The sequence below is a fragment of the Patagioenas fasciata genome, chromosome 2 (genome assembly GCF_037038585.1).
Source record: "Patagioenas fasciata isolate bPatFas1 chromosome 2, bPatFas1.hap1, whole genome shotgun sequence".
Lineage (NCBI taxonomy): Eukaryota > Metazoa > Chordata > Aves > Columbiformes > Columbidae > Patagioenas > Patagioenas fasciata.
Genome location: NC_092521.1, coordinates 23,877,302 through 23,891,713, shown reverse-complemented (window position 1 = coordinate 23,891,713; position 14,412 = coordinate 23,877,302). Strand labels below are relative to the sequence as shown.

The window sequence follows — 14,412 nt, the reverse complement described above, 5'->3', positions numbered from 1 at the left end:
CCATGTAATGCTGGAAAACTCTTTCGCTAAAGAATAGTTAATTAGTAATGTGTAAATATTGTTCTCGTGGGGAGAATGAATTATCATAAGATTCAACTAGAGACTAATGAGAAATCCAGTGCGGTCCATGGATTGTTAAGTAAATCTCTCCTGGAATATTGTCCTTTACTTGGTCTTACCATTTGTTTGCTACTACTGTTTCCAAACTTGAGTACTTTGGCTGACTCTTAAATTAAATGCACTATTTCCCCTGTAATTATTTTCGTAGCTTTGTCATCCTTTCTTCTCAGAAGCTGGTTTGTAGAGAATACGTGTCAGCAGAGCACTGCAACTGTAGTATAATAACTCATTACATGCTGCATCCGAAGTTTTCTTAAGAAACAAATCATGTATCAATATCAATTGTATCAATATACCAGATATAACAACATATTTATGTATTCAAAGCTCTCTTAGTATGTTTCACAATGTTAAACTAGCTACTAAAGGTGCAAAAATGAAGAGTGAATGCTCAGGAACAAATATCACAGATTGTCACATTAGTAATATGTGGCATTAAAGCAGAAGGTAGGAAGGAGAACTGCTTGCTAATTAACCTTCAGGAGATGGGTTGTCCCTCTGCCACCCAGCCCTGGAGGGCCCGTGGGGGAGCCCGGACATGGTCCCTCATAGCACACGGCGATGTGGGGCTGAGAGTGCAGCCTGTGGCCCCCACGATCGGTGCAGACCACAGCACTCAGTGGCATCTTGCCCAGTTCGAACCAGCACAGCAGACTCTGTGCTCTGGGACACAGTCTTGCTTCTGAGCCACCCCAAACTCAGAAGAGCCATTTTTCTTCTTAGTATTATGGTCCATAGCAAAGCTACTGGCTTCCAAGAGGCTTTTCAAAAAATAACTCTACTATAGGCCAGTGCCATTTGCTAGGTTTATTATAATACGTGTTCCCATTTTCTTAAAACTCTGTTCCCATATAGAATTTTGCCAATCAAAATAATGTTCTGTCTTGCAACAAACCGAGCAGGATTTGCAGCTATTTAAGGAAGAGCAAATGCACAGAACATAATAGAAGGAAAAAAACCTCCTGCTGCATTTCTGCTGGTTTCGTTTGGAGTTTATTCAAATATCAGTATTTTAAAATGTTTTCGAAAACAGAAAGTCCATAGTTAATGACAAAACATTTTATTTGTCTGCAAACCAGGAAAAATAGCATAACTCTTTCTCAACACCTGTTTTGCCTAAACACTAAGCGACTGTTACTATGAGGCAAGGCTTGTTTTAACGTATTTGCTGCATCTATTAAAATGGGCCAACTCTTTTTCTTTTTATACACAGAAATAGCTTTGTGCACACAGGGCAGTTAATGAAACATGAACTCTCATATTATTGGTAAATGCTGATATAACCCTATCATAATTACAGATAAACCCTAATATAACTGTATTTAAAACTATGCTAGGGTACTCAGATTCTGTGCTATGTCGTCGTAAATGTCAGCGCGAATCAAGTCTCTACTACTAAAAAAAAGATGTTAGAATATCAAAGCAAATGTTGTCTTTTAGTAAATTTTCTTCACTGTTCTTTTGTCATATCTCCATCTTTAATTTGCAAGCAAGCTAATTTCTCGACATTACCAAGCAAGTGCTAGCTTTTTTTCAAACCCTCCTACATTGTTTCCAACAGCATAAAAATACCTGGATATTCCTTTTGAGCATATGTTGTCGCAAAGGCGACCCTTCCGCTGGCACACAGAAGCCTGGGGGGAGCTGTGTTTTGCTCAGGGAGCGCAGCAGCGGATTGTGGTGCTATTGTGGCTCTGGGTGGAGTCTGAGAGCAAAGGGCTGGCAGCATTTTTTAAACACTGTCCAAAGCAAGTACTTCATATTTATTAGTCTCTCGGAGGAGTATTTTAGAAGTCATGAAACTATTTGTTCCTAGAAGTAAATTATTGCACGTACTGAAAAGTGTGTTGGTGTTCATGAGCAATAATCCAAACAGAACAAGTTAACTTCTACATATCACAACAATCGTTTATGAAGATATATTACTTATGTGTGGTGCCATCTCAAGTTCACTTCAAATGGAGACTTTGATTTAATCTGTTTAAAGTGAAGTTATAATTCTACAATAGAAGTTTGTGTGAGAGATGTGTGCAAGGACTGACTGAAAATAGGGGAAAGAAAAGCAGGAGAATTATTTTGCATCTTTACCTGTTCTGAGATTATTGTTTTAGTGATAGGAAAGCAACTTCACTGACTGAGCATATCCTTTGAATGTTAGTATGGCATTTGACAATCTTAAAGTAAGCTCCCTTCTAGTGCATACTGGTATTTCTTCACTCCTTTCCCTTAGAATGTGAGATTATTCCTTTTCTAATGTCATCCTTTTAGGATATTCATAGCAATGGTACCCCATTGAAGCCTCACTTAGGCCCAGGGATCTCTTTATTTACTATTGCATTTTAGAGTTTGCACAAACTTGTCGATTGTAATTTGTTTTCTTTAAGCTTCCTTAAGGCATCAATTTCTGCAAATTTGAATGCTCTCTGCATTTCTTTTTTATTAAGACCACAGTGTTTTTTATACTAAAAGTGACTTCATCTCCAAAAGAGTATGTAGATATAACTGCTAGGAAAGACAAGGGTGTGATTCTTGCCTATACAAGAGCAATCTGGGTCACAGCAAGAAAAAGAAAAAATCTCTCATTGTGTCTCTGAGCTTTTCCTGGTATTCGTAGGACACAATCTGTGGATGTGTCTTGTATTAATAATATTTCATTTATTTAAAGTTTACCAATACTTCCTTGTTCTTAATTGTGTCTTCATTTCTCATTGTTTACATAGCATTTGAGAAAGGCACTGCTGATTTTGAACCAGCAGTATTATGTGCTCAATGCTCAGTTCTGTTTCTAAGCTGTTGGATATTGTGTTTTCTTTGTACTTTGTGGAGCTGAGATGACAACAGAAAAAGACTGCAAAGCATAATCCTTCCAAGTGTAATCCCAGTGAAAGAAAGCATAAATAAAACCACTTGTATTCTGGCATTCCTTTTTCCCTGTTGTTATTTCTGCAACTTGGCGCGTATTCCAATAAAACTATAGAACATTTCTGTATGTTGCAGAATTGTGCAATAGTTACTGAGAATTTCTTCTCTTTAAAATCAAGTTCCATGTAGAGTATAAAAAATTTGATTTTCCATATATTGTGGTTCCTCTTAAAATAACTAGGCTGAGTATAACAGGGTGGGTGAGCTCTTCCCATAAAAATACCTCTTTTTCTTGGTTTAAGGCTGTATGTGAAGCCGCTTCATTCCATAGTTTACCAACTCAAGTCTGAGCCGGTACCGGAGAGGCATCAGGGTGTGCTGATGTTAGTTTTATTGATTATCACTGAAGTTCAGTCTCAGAAAAACACTGAACAATTTCTGGCGTATAAACGTGTTACACGAGACCAGACGCAGGGGTTCAGAAGCCGGCCTAAATAACCCAGAGCTAAAACCCCTTTGCCCAGCTGGTGACAACAGTCCTGCTGATTGGCACGGGACAAAGACTCACTTGAGCCCTCCAGCATTCCTACTAAACTCCAGACTGCTCAAGGCAGAGATTCTTCTCATTTGTGGTTCCTACTCATGTTGAACACAATTCAATGCCATCATTGCTGTAGGGACTGTTGGACCATGTTCCTAGAGGAGGCTGGAGAAAAAAAAAAAAGAGAAATCTCCAATATATTTCCTTCCATTGTATAAAATATTTGTCGGTTTTATGAAATCATAACTCCCAGGATGCAGACAGACTTCCTTCTGGATTCTTAAAGAGATTAATAGAAGTTTTACTGCATGTATTCGAAACAGTGAGTTGTATTTTTGTAGCATTTTTCTACCAGCAAAGATATGAAAATATAACATGGAACTGTAGCTTGAAACGTGTATGTAAGCCTTAGGTGTTTTTTCATCTTTTGCCTTTTATAAATATCCAGTTTCATTAGAAAAATAAGCTGTGGGCATAATAAATTATGATGACATTCAATATTCAGTTTTGAGTCCAAGTACAAGCGGCAGAAGAGAAAAAAAAGTTAACCCAACCTCAGATGTAGTACTTTTCATGTAAATATACAATAGAAATGCATAGATATTAGGTACAGTTTGTTTTATTAAGCAGGGACTTGCAGTAAGTTAAATTCACAAGAGATGTGACATTTCTAGATGGTATTTCTTTCCTAGAAATGTTTGTGACTTTAATGAGGTACATAAGTTCTATCATAGATCTAACCTAGCATTATTATTTCTGTGTTTTATAAAGCTGTGTAAAGTGCAAATGGTTATGATGTCTAAAGTCTAAATTAAACTGGTTTTTAGGTAAACACATGATATTAATTTGAGTTACAGTAATTGTTTCAAATTATTTGAATTCAAACATTACCCTTATTCTCCTGCTAAGCACTCCAAAGTCTAGTGAGGCAATCTTTTATGATAACTAACTTGAAAAAAAGCAGAGATAATAGCTATTTTGAAAAATTTCCTGTCAGTTTAAAATATAACCAAGTGAAGCAGCTGTTCTTGTTCTTAATATTTAAAAAAAAAAAATCATAGTTTAAAGAAAAATGTCTCTTCTCATAAACCTTAAAATACTCACACATGTAAAAAGTCATAATGTTTTGGCAAATAGTTCCTTGTAAGGAATGTGTGTGAGACATACCTGCTGCGTAGCTGCCACATCATATAAAGCTGCTTAATAGTGTTGGAAGAGCAAGCTGGGAAAAAAAAGAAAATCCCAAGTCTTGTGGCTCAGCAATGATGCTTTTGCTTGGAGAGGGGAATGACTGTCCACGTGAGTGTTTCCATGGGAGTCTGTGGGACTCCTTGTGTGAGCGACCACTCACGGGCACAGATTGCCAGGTTCGTGCTAAAGTGAATTCAGGAAATAAGAATGTAAATGTTGGGAGAATAACTAGCAGCAGGATTAATTGTCTCTCTCTCTCTTTTTAGGAATCCATGGATCATCTTTGGTCCTGGATATCAAAGATTTCCTACTTAAGACAAGTCTGAAGGAAAGAGCCAGATCTCTGTTGGGCCCTTTTTGCTGCTCTGTTAATGTGGAAGCCAAGTGGTGTAAGCACAGTGGAGATCCTGGCCCAGAGCAATCTGTTCCCAAACTATACGTCGATTTGAGAGGAGGGCTGGTGCAGGTCCGTATCACATGCTTATGGTTCTGCTGATGAGCTGGATTGGCTTTGAATGATTGAGATTTCATAAATAAATTGCATGAAAACTTGTAAAGCTTTGTAGCCTACAACAGTTCCTTGGGTTGGCGTGTTTTGCTTCTTTGGGGTGGTTTTTATTTTACCTTTTAAAATAAGTACCAGTTCTTTCATGTAAAACTGTTGATTGAAAAACTGTGTACGGTGTTTTGGGGTTTTTCTAAATGCTGCTTACGCTATGTATTGTAGCTGTATGTGTGTGTTCCTTTAAAACTACTGGATCATATTACTGACACTTAATATCTAGGACCTTGTTCTGATATATGTGTTTGTCTGTCCATGAGCTATGTGTCTGTAGTGCCTAGGGGTAGCTTTAAGAAATACATATCCTTTCTTTTTAAACTTGGACCAGTTTCTCAGGAGAGTAATTATAAACTGTTGTTTGTAGCAATTAATACTCGGCTTTCCGTGCTATCCTCTGCTTTTTGGAAGTGCCCACAACTTGAAACCAGTCCAAGAAGCACGGGAGTTCTTGAAATGAAAAATAGATTCTGTGGGACTTAAACAAGTGGGCTTTGAGATATGTCTTGTTTTAATTATTTTTATTGTAGTATCTATACACACCAAATGTTTTAAAATAAATATATAAATCAAGCATATAAAACACAAAAATGAAATTTTGACATTTAGTTGTGTCATTAGGTCTTTTCCCAGAATCGACGTTAGAAGTTCTTAAAACCACAGCACTGGGAATAGGGCTAATTGAATAAAATGTGTTCTAAAAAATTGTGGCTTAATAAATAAAGTCAGTTTGTTTCTCTGCTTCTTTCTTACTTGTTATTTACAGGTACTTGGCTGACAACCTCTACGTGTTGTTGAAAATAAAATGTCTGGGTTTTTTCCCAAAATTTTGGGGTTTTGACAAAGAACAGGAAAATATCTATAAATCTGAGAAAGCCATGTATTAATACATATATACACTGGGATAATTAGCTTTTGCAAAGAAAATTAAGTATTTGGTCTAGGAGAATAGATTTAGAATGCTGATAACATTAGAAATTCTGTTTCAAATTAATTTATTTACCGCTAATGATTTTACCAGGTTTAAACATGATTCCGTCTCTTACCACCGTTAATTTGTATTGCAGCAGAACCTAGAGAGTTTAAGTTACTGTCTGGTGATTTTGATTTCATCCCACAGTGTTTCTAAGTCTTTTCTTTATTTTATTAATTGCCAGTTGGTTCCTTGTCTTCCCTGTTGCTTCTGGGCCCATTTCTGCACAGGAAGACTACAGGACTTGTGCACTGCTTGTCATAGCTGGGGGAGAGGAATGTCTGCTTGCCTTTTATTTTGCTATAAAGCATATGAATTTTCTGGACTTTGAATGCCAGTTTCTGTTGGATATTTTTTCTAAATTTCTATTTTAAACATCAAAAATCCTTACACTTTTAAACCTCACTATGAGAACTTACAGCACATGCAGTTCATATGCTGTGTATACTCAATATTTGTGCTTGAGATGATCTTTCTAGACATCTTTGCTCTGTCACTCAGTTTTTAATGCATTCTAGAATTCCACTTTTGGAGCAACATGCTCGTTGAACTATTTGAACAAATAGTTCAAACTTTGCATCTTGAAGAGTTTTTCTGGTCATATCCTAAATTGCAAAACCTGCGGCCAGTCCTAGAATTATGTGCTTCACTCAGCTCTGTGTTCTTGCTTATGGCTTCTAAGTTCTGTGCTTTACCAGGCAGCATCAGTATCAATTCTAAGTGGTAAATATTCATGCTTTCCTTTGAATGATGAAAAGAACAAATTTCCCAAATGGTTTTGTAGAGATTTCTTGTTGTTCTCTTTCTTTTTTTTCTTTTTCACATTACGGATACTTGCAGGCAATTAAGGTGTTAAACAGAGCAGGCTGAAAGCTGTATGAAGTTTGTTATTTTGAGCAGTTTCCCTTCAAAAGTTACTAAATAATAGTATGTAATTGTTTTGTCTTCTCTTTTTTTTTTAAAAAAAAAAAGGTTTTCTGGGGTCAAGAGCATTTGAACTGTTTAGTTCTTCTTCAGGAGCTTCTGTGGCAGTACCTCGCTAAAAAGGGTACTGTCAAGACTTTGATATCTGAACGTACATTCCCCACTTGTTTTTCTGCGGAAAGGAGTCAGGCCGCAAGAACTGAGCATACCTCCGATGATCTGAGGACAGGCCTGTTCCAGTATATACAAGATGCAGGTAAGAAGAATATTATTGCTCTTTTAAAAAATAAATAAATAAATAAATAAAGTGCAGTAGTAACCTGTTAAAGATTTCTTGCCTCTTAGAAGGAATAGCTTTGGGTTTTTTTGAAAAGTAATTGAAAAGACATCTGCTAGAATGAAAAAAACAAAACACCAACGTTTTTGATTTCTTTCCATTAAGCTGTAATCTTTTAAAAGTCAGGGAAATTGCTTTTTTATTTTCTCTCCTTTTGATCCTAAGGGGTTTATTTTTAACTACTTTGGTCTCATAAACCAGCATGTTTCTTTCTTGAAATGATATAACAGATTATACCTTTCTTTCATTTGACAGAAGCGCAAAAACTGCCCAGTGCCTATGAAGTTGTGTTTTACAATGAAACTGAGGATAGTCCGGGAATGATGTTGTGGAGATACCCAGAACCCAGAGTGCTCACGCTTGTAAGAATTAACCCCGTTCCTTTCAATACCACGGAAGACCCAGATATTAGCACTGCTGACCTTGGAGATGTTCTTCAGGTGGGTAATGAGAGTTTTCTACTTTAATTAAGAAAAGAGAACGTTACTGCTCTAAAGTGAATATTTTCAAGCTTTGTTTTATTGAAAATGAGCAGAAGATGTCAGAAGCTCTATAAAATCAATAGGAGGTAAATTCCACAGCTCAAGCACATCTTTAGCTTTAAAACTACTTGTGCAAACATTTTAACCACTCACCTGTAAAGTTTTTCCAAGACATAATAAGCTATATCCGAATTTATCAGTTCTAGTTAGCAAGCATGTCGAGTTTTTATTCTGGCTTCCTGTTATTTCATCCATCAGTCACTACCTAAAGACTTTATTTGATTTGAAACCAAGGAGGAAAGACCCGGTCTGAAATAGCCAAGCTTCAGTGGAATCGTTGAGCTCAGATTTCCAATCTGGCCATCCTCTCTGGTGTCTGTGATGGCAGATGGCTGTGCTGCTTCTAGTAAGATCCACAGGGTGGAGAGAAAAGGATCTAATTTCTCTTGTTTTGCTTTCAGAGGGTTAAAGTGAACATCCAGTTTGATTGTGTGAGATCATGGAACTGCCCTTCAAAGGAGGGCTGAGTGCTGCACTTGTGTGATTCTGGGACCCAAAAATAGACCACACTTCACGATTACACTGATCCTTAACCCTGAGAATCTTTGCTTTCTAAAATACGCAATCGGGTAGTTACATTCTCTCCTGTCTAGTCTAATTCATCTTTATACATTCACTTACTCCTTGCTAACCTGTTTAGGTTTTAGCTAATTTTTTTTTAATCTCAGTTTCCTTTCTGTACTACAAATTGGGTCTGTCATTATTCTTTTTAATTTCAGTCGGCTTGTTAATAAGACTAGTGTTGTGAGTCAAGGAAAATAAGTGTCTCCCTATTCTTCTTATTTGTTCAGAAATGTTGAATTATATTTGATTATTGCTAGAACGTTAAAAATTGCTTTAAAAATTGGATTATGCACCAATATGCTTTGAGTTATGGATAAGTAGGATAATCTTCCTCAGATAAATGGGATAATGTTATTACCGTGCACATACTGTTAGTGAGATCATGTAAGTGTCCTGCCAATTTCTTTGCCCTCTAGACAGCCAAATGTCAGCTCCTTTCGTTTATATGAATATTAAAATTAAATGGAAAAAAATCAGTTCCACTTGGCATGAGGTTTGAATCAAAGATCAAAATTGTGTTATTGTATGCTGTCTTGATGACCCTATTAGGCTGCTATGAAAGTGAGCAATTTGCTGTCTTTCAGGATGGTATTTTCAGAGCACAGCACACCAAGTTTTGGTATAATTACATTAGACTCCCATTATAGATAACAGACATCATGAGCATAATGTATGTGCTTGTGTAATAATATCACCCTGTACAGCGGGAATATCCGTTCTTCAGGTGGGCATGTGCAGCTGGACTTCTAGGAGCACATGTTCTGCTGCTGCGACAGTCTGGAGAAAAGAAGGTAGTTGCAATCATTGTCATTTCCCCCGCGATTGCCTCAAACAGTAAACTAGGAAGCACTTAGACACCAGTTCTCACATTCCTTCAACTTCTACTGGTCCTCAGGTGATTCTTCAGATTTGCATTTAATCTTATACATCGAGCACAGAGAACTGTTCCCATCAGTCTTGTTTAAAGTTTGTGGTCAAGCGTCCCCGTATAGCTTCCCTCCATGATACTTTTTACTGTGGTGCTCTCTCCTTAAGGTCTGTCAATTTTATGATTAATTAATTCCGGGTAAGTTTTATGTTACTACCTTGGGCTTTCAGTTACAAGTGAAGAGATGAAAGATATCAGCCAAGTTAGAGGACATCTATTAAAAAACTGTGCTCTTGGCAACATGGAGTGCAGAAATGCCTACAAGAGGATCCACATTTCTCTAGTGGGCCATTAATTATGGCAGTAACTGTTGCCTGGCTCTAGGTGATGATTTATCACATTTTCTAGAAATGGCCAAGCACCTACAAAGAGCAGCTCCACACAGTGTAGATAAAAATCCATTTTAAACATGGACAGTATGCATTTTTAATTAGCCTTGCATAGATATGCAAGTGGAAAAACTAATACAGCATCGATTTTCAAATTATTTATGTAAACTATGTTTACCAAATACTCATCTCAAGCTTTAGGTACTGATTTAAATTCATCAGGAGACCTCTCATCAGCTCCACTCTTTTCACTGTATGGATATATTTCTGCTTCTTAATACACTGCATATTTACTGCATATGAAAAATTCACAAAATATAAAGAGAAAAAAGACAAAACAACAGTTTTATTCACTTCTTGACATGATACATGAGAGAAACATCTGCAAGCCAAAGACTTTAGCTTTTTTGAGGAAAAAAGTAAATTTAAAAACAATAATGATATCAAAATATATTAAAAATATATTTTTAAAAACTTTGCCAGGACTGTTTATGTGTTCAAATGCTGGGAGAACCCATGACGTCACCAGCTGTGTAACCACTCTCCCTTAATCCTTTACTTCACATAAATCCAGGTAAAGGTGCACTTCTGTAGTTTGTCTTGAATTAAAAGTTTGCCAGTTGCATATTCTTTCTTTCCGTTTAAGTTACCGTAACATTTCATCTAGATTTCTATCTTTGTTAAACTTTTGGCAAATCTTTTTAATCATGGATAAGTTTTAGAAGTCTCTTTGTTTTTATAGCTATTCTTCAGATTCCTGGAACATGCAAAAGCTTCACCATAAATAGAATTTTTCTACATATTGAAGTTGCGTGTCATCTGCTGCAGCCAAAGGATAAGCAAACAGCTTCAGATTATAAGAGCTGATATGAACTATTTTGTTTCTGTAAAACCTTACCTTGCTGCTTTTTTTAGATTGTCCCAAGAGCTGCTTTTCTTGTGCTTTTACTTGTGTTGTTGCAAAGGTAAGCAGTTTCACTGGTCAAGTTTCTAATCCTTTACTTTTTTACAATCCCAACATCGTTGTTTTCATTTGTGGAGGGAAAAGGAAGAACTGATGTTTCTGCCGTGATGTAACATGTTGCATTTTCTTTAGCAACTTGAGATAAAGTTTGATCTTTTTGTTTGAAGGGAGTGAGAAAGAATCTTGGATGCATTTGCAGGAAACTGCATCAGGATTGTATTTCTTTTGGGAGGTTGAGAGTGCCTGAACTACTTCTTCCTGTTTACTGGACCTTGCAGCCCCTTTCTGCTTAATTTTTAATCCCTCCTTGTCCCATTTTCACATGCTACGAATGTTCTTTGGCTCTATGTGATTTACCGTTCTTACAGAGAACCATTATTTGATGAAACACCTTTAGACTTTACTGGTACCTCTTCTTAGTTTTTTAAGGACTTCCTGATTAGTGTGGCTGAGCTTGCATCAGTGGGGCAGTACTCTAGAGCTGATGAAGACTGGGAGGCCTCCCATACCCCTAGGGTGAAATCGGTGCACTCAGCTCGCTCTCTGAAATGCCTGTACACCAATGCGCGCACCATGGGGAATGAGCAGGAGGAGTTAGAAACCTGTGTTCGAGCAGGAGACCTGGACAGGCTGGAGAGTTGGGCGGGGAAAAATTTAATGAAATATAACAAGGGCAAGTGTAGAGTCTTGCACCTGGGCAGGAACAACCCCAGGTTCCAGTGTAAGTTGGGGAATGACCTGTTAGAGAGCAGCGTAGGGGAAAGGGACCTGGGGGTCCTGGTGGACAGCAGGATGACCATGAGCCAGCACTGTGCCCTTGTGGCCAGGAAGGCCAATGGCATCCTGGGGTGTATTAGAAGGGGAGTGGATAGTAGATGGAGAGAGGTTCTCCTTCCCCTCTACTCTGCCCTGGTGAGACCACACCTGGAATATTGTGTGCAGTTCTGGGGCCCTCACTTCAGGAAGGACAGGGAACTGCTGGAGAGTCCAGCGCAGAGCAACAGAGATGATTAAGGGAGTGGAGCATCTCCCTTATGAGCAAAGACTGAGGGAGCTGGGTCTCTTTAGCTTGGAGAAGAGGAGACTGAGGGCTGACCTTATTAATGTTTACAAACATAAAAAGGGTGAGTGTCATGAGGATGAAGCCAGGCTCTTCTCAGTGACAACCAATGGTAGGACAAGGGATCGTGGGTTCAAATTGGAACACAAGAGGTTCCACTTAAATTTGAGAAGAAAGTTCTTCTCAGTGAGGGTGACAGAGCACTGGAACAGGCTGCCCAGGGGGGTTGTGGAGTCTCCTTCTCTGGAGACATTCAAGACCTGCCTGGACACCTTCTTGTGTAACCTCACCCAGATGTTCCTGCTCCGGCAGGGGGATTGGACTGGATGATCTTTTGAGGTCCCTTCCAATCCCTGACATTATGTGATTCCGTGATAAGATGTCTCTTATCCTCAGGTACTAAAACCACTGCCTGACATAATTTCTAGCCCTTCTTGACCTGGAGACTTTTTCTTATTTTATTCCCCTTATGTCTATGTCACTGCCAAGATCTTTTCTGAATATACCTTCTCAAGACTGTTTAAAGTTTATCTAGTAGTGTTTCCAAGTTCTTACGGACGAAGAAAGGACATAGACAGGCATTATTTTTGGAATATAAAATCAATTAAGTGAAGCAAAACTCAATTTGCCAGTGTGCTTACAAGTGTTTTGGGTGCAGCCTTCTATAGCTAACTGGAAAATGGTTAATACTGGGTTCTGTATCAAGAAGGAGATGTGCTGTGGATGTAGAATATTCCTCAGTCTTTTATACCAAACATATTTCTAGTTCCTTGGTCAAAGCTATTAACTCTTCATGGTTCTATCAGCTTCTGTTTCATTTCTACTAATTGTTGTGGGCCTGTTGTCCAAGTTCTGAGATTTTTTTTGGTCAGTGTTTGGAAACCTCTAGATACAGCTAAATAACTTAGTAAAGGTCAATGTGGAATGAAGGAATATACACAAAAGAGCAGTACTTTCATGTTTTTGTAAGAAGAAAAAGTAAGGAGGCTGTCTTGTCCAAGTAATTTAATAAGTATTGTTCTAAGCCACCACTACTGTACCCCTTGTATAAAGGGGATCTACAGAAAAGACCTTCAGGCGGCAAAACTCAAATGTTGGTAAAGGCATACCCTTTTGATCTTGACTGCTGCAAAGATTATTTTTAAAATAAATGGAGGAGAAAAAACATATTCCACTGATACCTTCACTTAAGACAGCACAAATTTCGTAAGAGTGAAGTTAATCCCAGTGCTGACTTTATCTAATGTCATGTAAACCATGGTAATCCGTTACTGCCCAAACCAGCAAGGGCAAAGGGTAGAACAGTGTTGATGTAAGAATCATATTCACACCTCAGGAGCAGAGGGAAGTCCAAACTTGGAAAAAATTTACAAAGTTAATTCAAAAGATAATAAGCAAGATGAAGTACCAATGCTGTTACCTTAAAATATTGAAGATTGATATTGGTACCTCAGGGTGCTCTCTGAGACTTTCTCAGGTGCAACAGATGAAATTTTAAATCATTCAAGTAGGTTGCTGGTAAGAGAAATCTTGTGGTTGAAGGTATGTGGATGAGCAAGTTTAAAAGCCCGTTTTATTATGTACTTAAAGAAAATAGATACACAAAACCAGAAAGACAAAGCCTACAGTTCTTGCTCCAAAACAGTTAATGTTACATTTAGAATACTCTCTTGAGCAGAGAATTCCTATAGTGAAAACTGTGGAGATGTTTGTAGATTTGTCTCAGCAAATATTCACATTTGAAGACTTAGGGTGTGCCTCAGTTTCCCAGTAAACTGTGTTGTACCAGGCAACCAGCTTGTTGTTATAGGGCAACAATTCTTTTATTTTCTCTATGACATTCTTGTTCTGTAGCAGTTAAAGTTGGAACCAGTTGATAGTGATGATTCTCATTCTTCCGAATCTGTCCATAAAACATCTTCCGCTGAGGACTTTGAAGCATCGTAATAGCCTTAAAGCAGAATATGTTTTACAAGCTATATAGGAATGTCTCCTGTGGGGATATCAGAGTTGTAGAAGATACATGAGCAACTCAGGAACAGAAGCGTGCTACATGGTCTAAACTGCTGGGGAAGGGCTTCATAGTCTCTCCTCATCTCCCCATTGGCTGGAATAGAATTTGTGGCTATTTCCTTCATCCTAATTGTTCTGGTTGCTTTGGAAATACGGCATTTGGGAGGACCAAGTAAGAGCAATTTCTAATTCCAGACAGTAGTTTATGGTTATGCCAATAATGCCACCGTCCTTGAACATAAATACTTGAAGAAGAATATATTCCACACCGTAACAAGGGACTGTATTGCAGAGCTGTTATGTAATGATAAATTCAGCCATGCTTGTACAGTTCCTTGGACCTGTCAGGTTGCAGCAATTGAGAAAGGGTAAGTGCTCTTCATTTCTGTGGTGGTTTTACACTTTGAAGGAGGGAGTTGCAGGAGAAGAAGTTGTTAGGGATTCAGTAGTGACTTTCAAATTGTACAAATACAGATGCAGTTACCTACATTTAGGCGTTTAAGCT

At 37.9% G+C, this 14,412-nt stretch overlaps 1 protein-coding gene across 10 annotated transcripts in view; it reads left to right on the top strand.

The window, feature by feature from the left end:
- The window catches only part of VPS13B (vacuolar protein sorting 13 homolog B), a 449,354-nt gene that overhangs the window by 360,772 nt on the left and 74,170 nt on the right, over positions 1 to 14,412 (top strand). For all 10 annotated transcript variants that reach the window (XR_011737362.1, XM_065830344.2, XM_065830342.2 and 7 more), the window contains 3 exons: positions 4,981 to 5,180; positions 7,219 to 7,426; positions 7,763 to 7,947. Coding sequence is in view for 9 of the 10 variants with exons in the window: in XM_065830344.2 (XP_065686416.1) it covers positions 4,981 to 5,180; positions 7,219 to 7,426; positions 7,763 to 7,947 (593 nt within the window). In the remaining variant the exon portion in view is untranslated. The remainder of the gene's footprint in view (positions 1 to 4,980; positions 5,181 to 7,218; positions 7,427 to 7,762; positions 7,948 to 14,412) is intronic.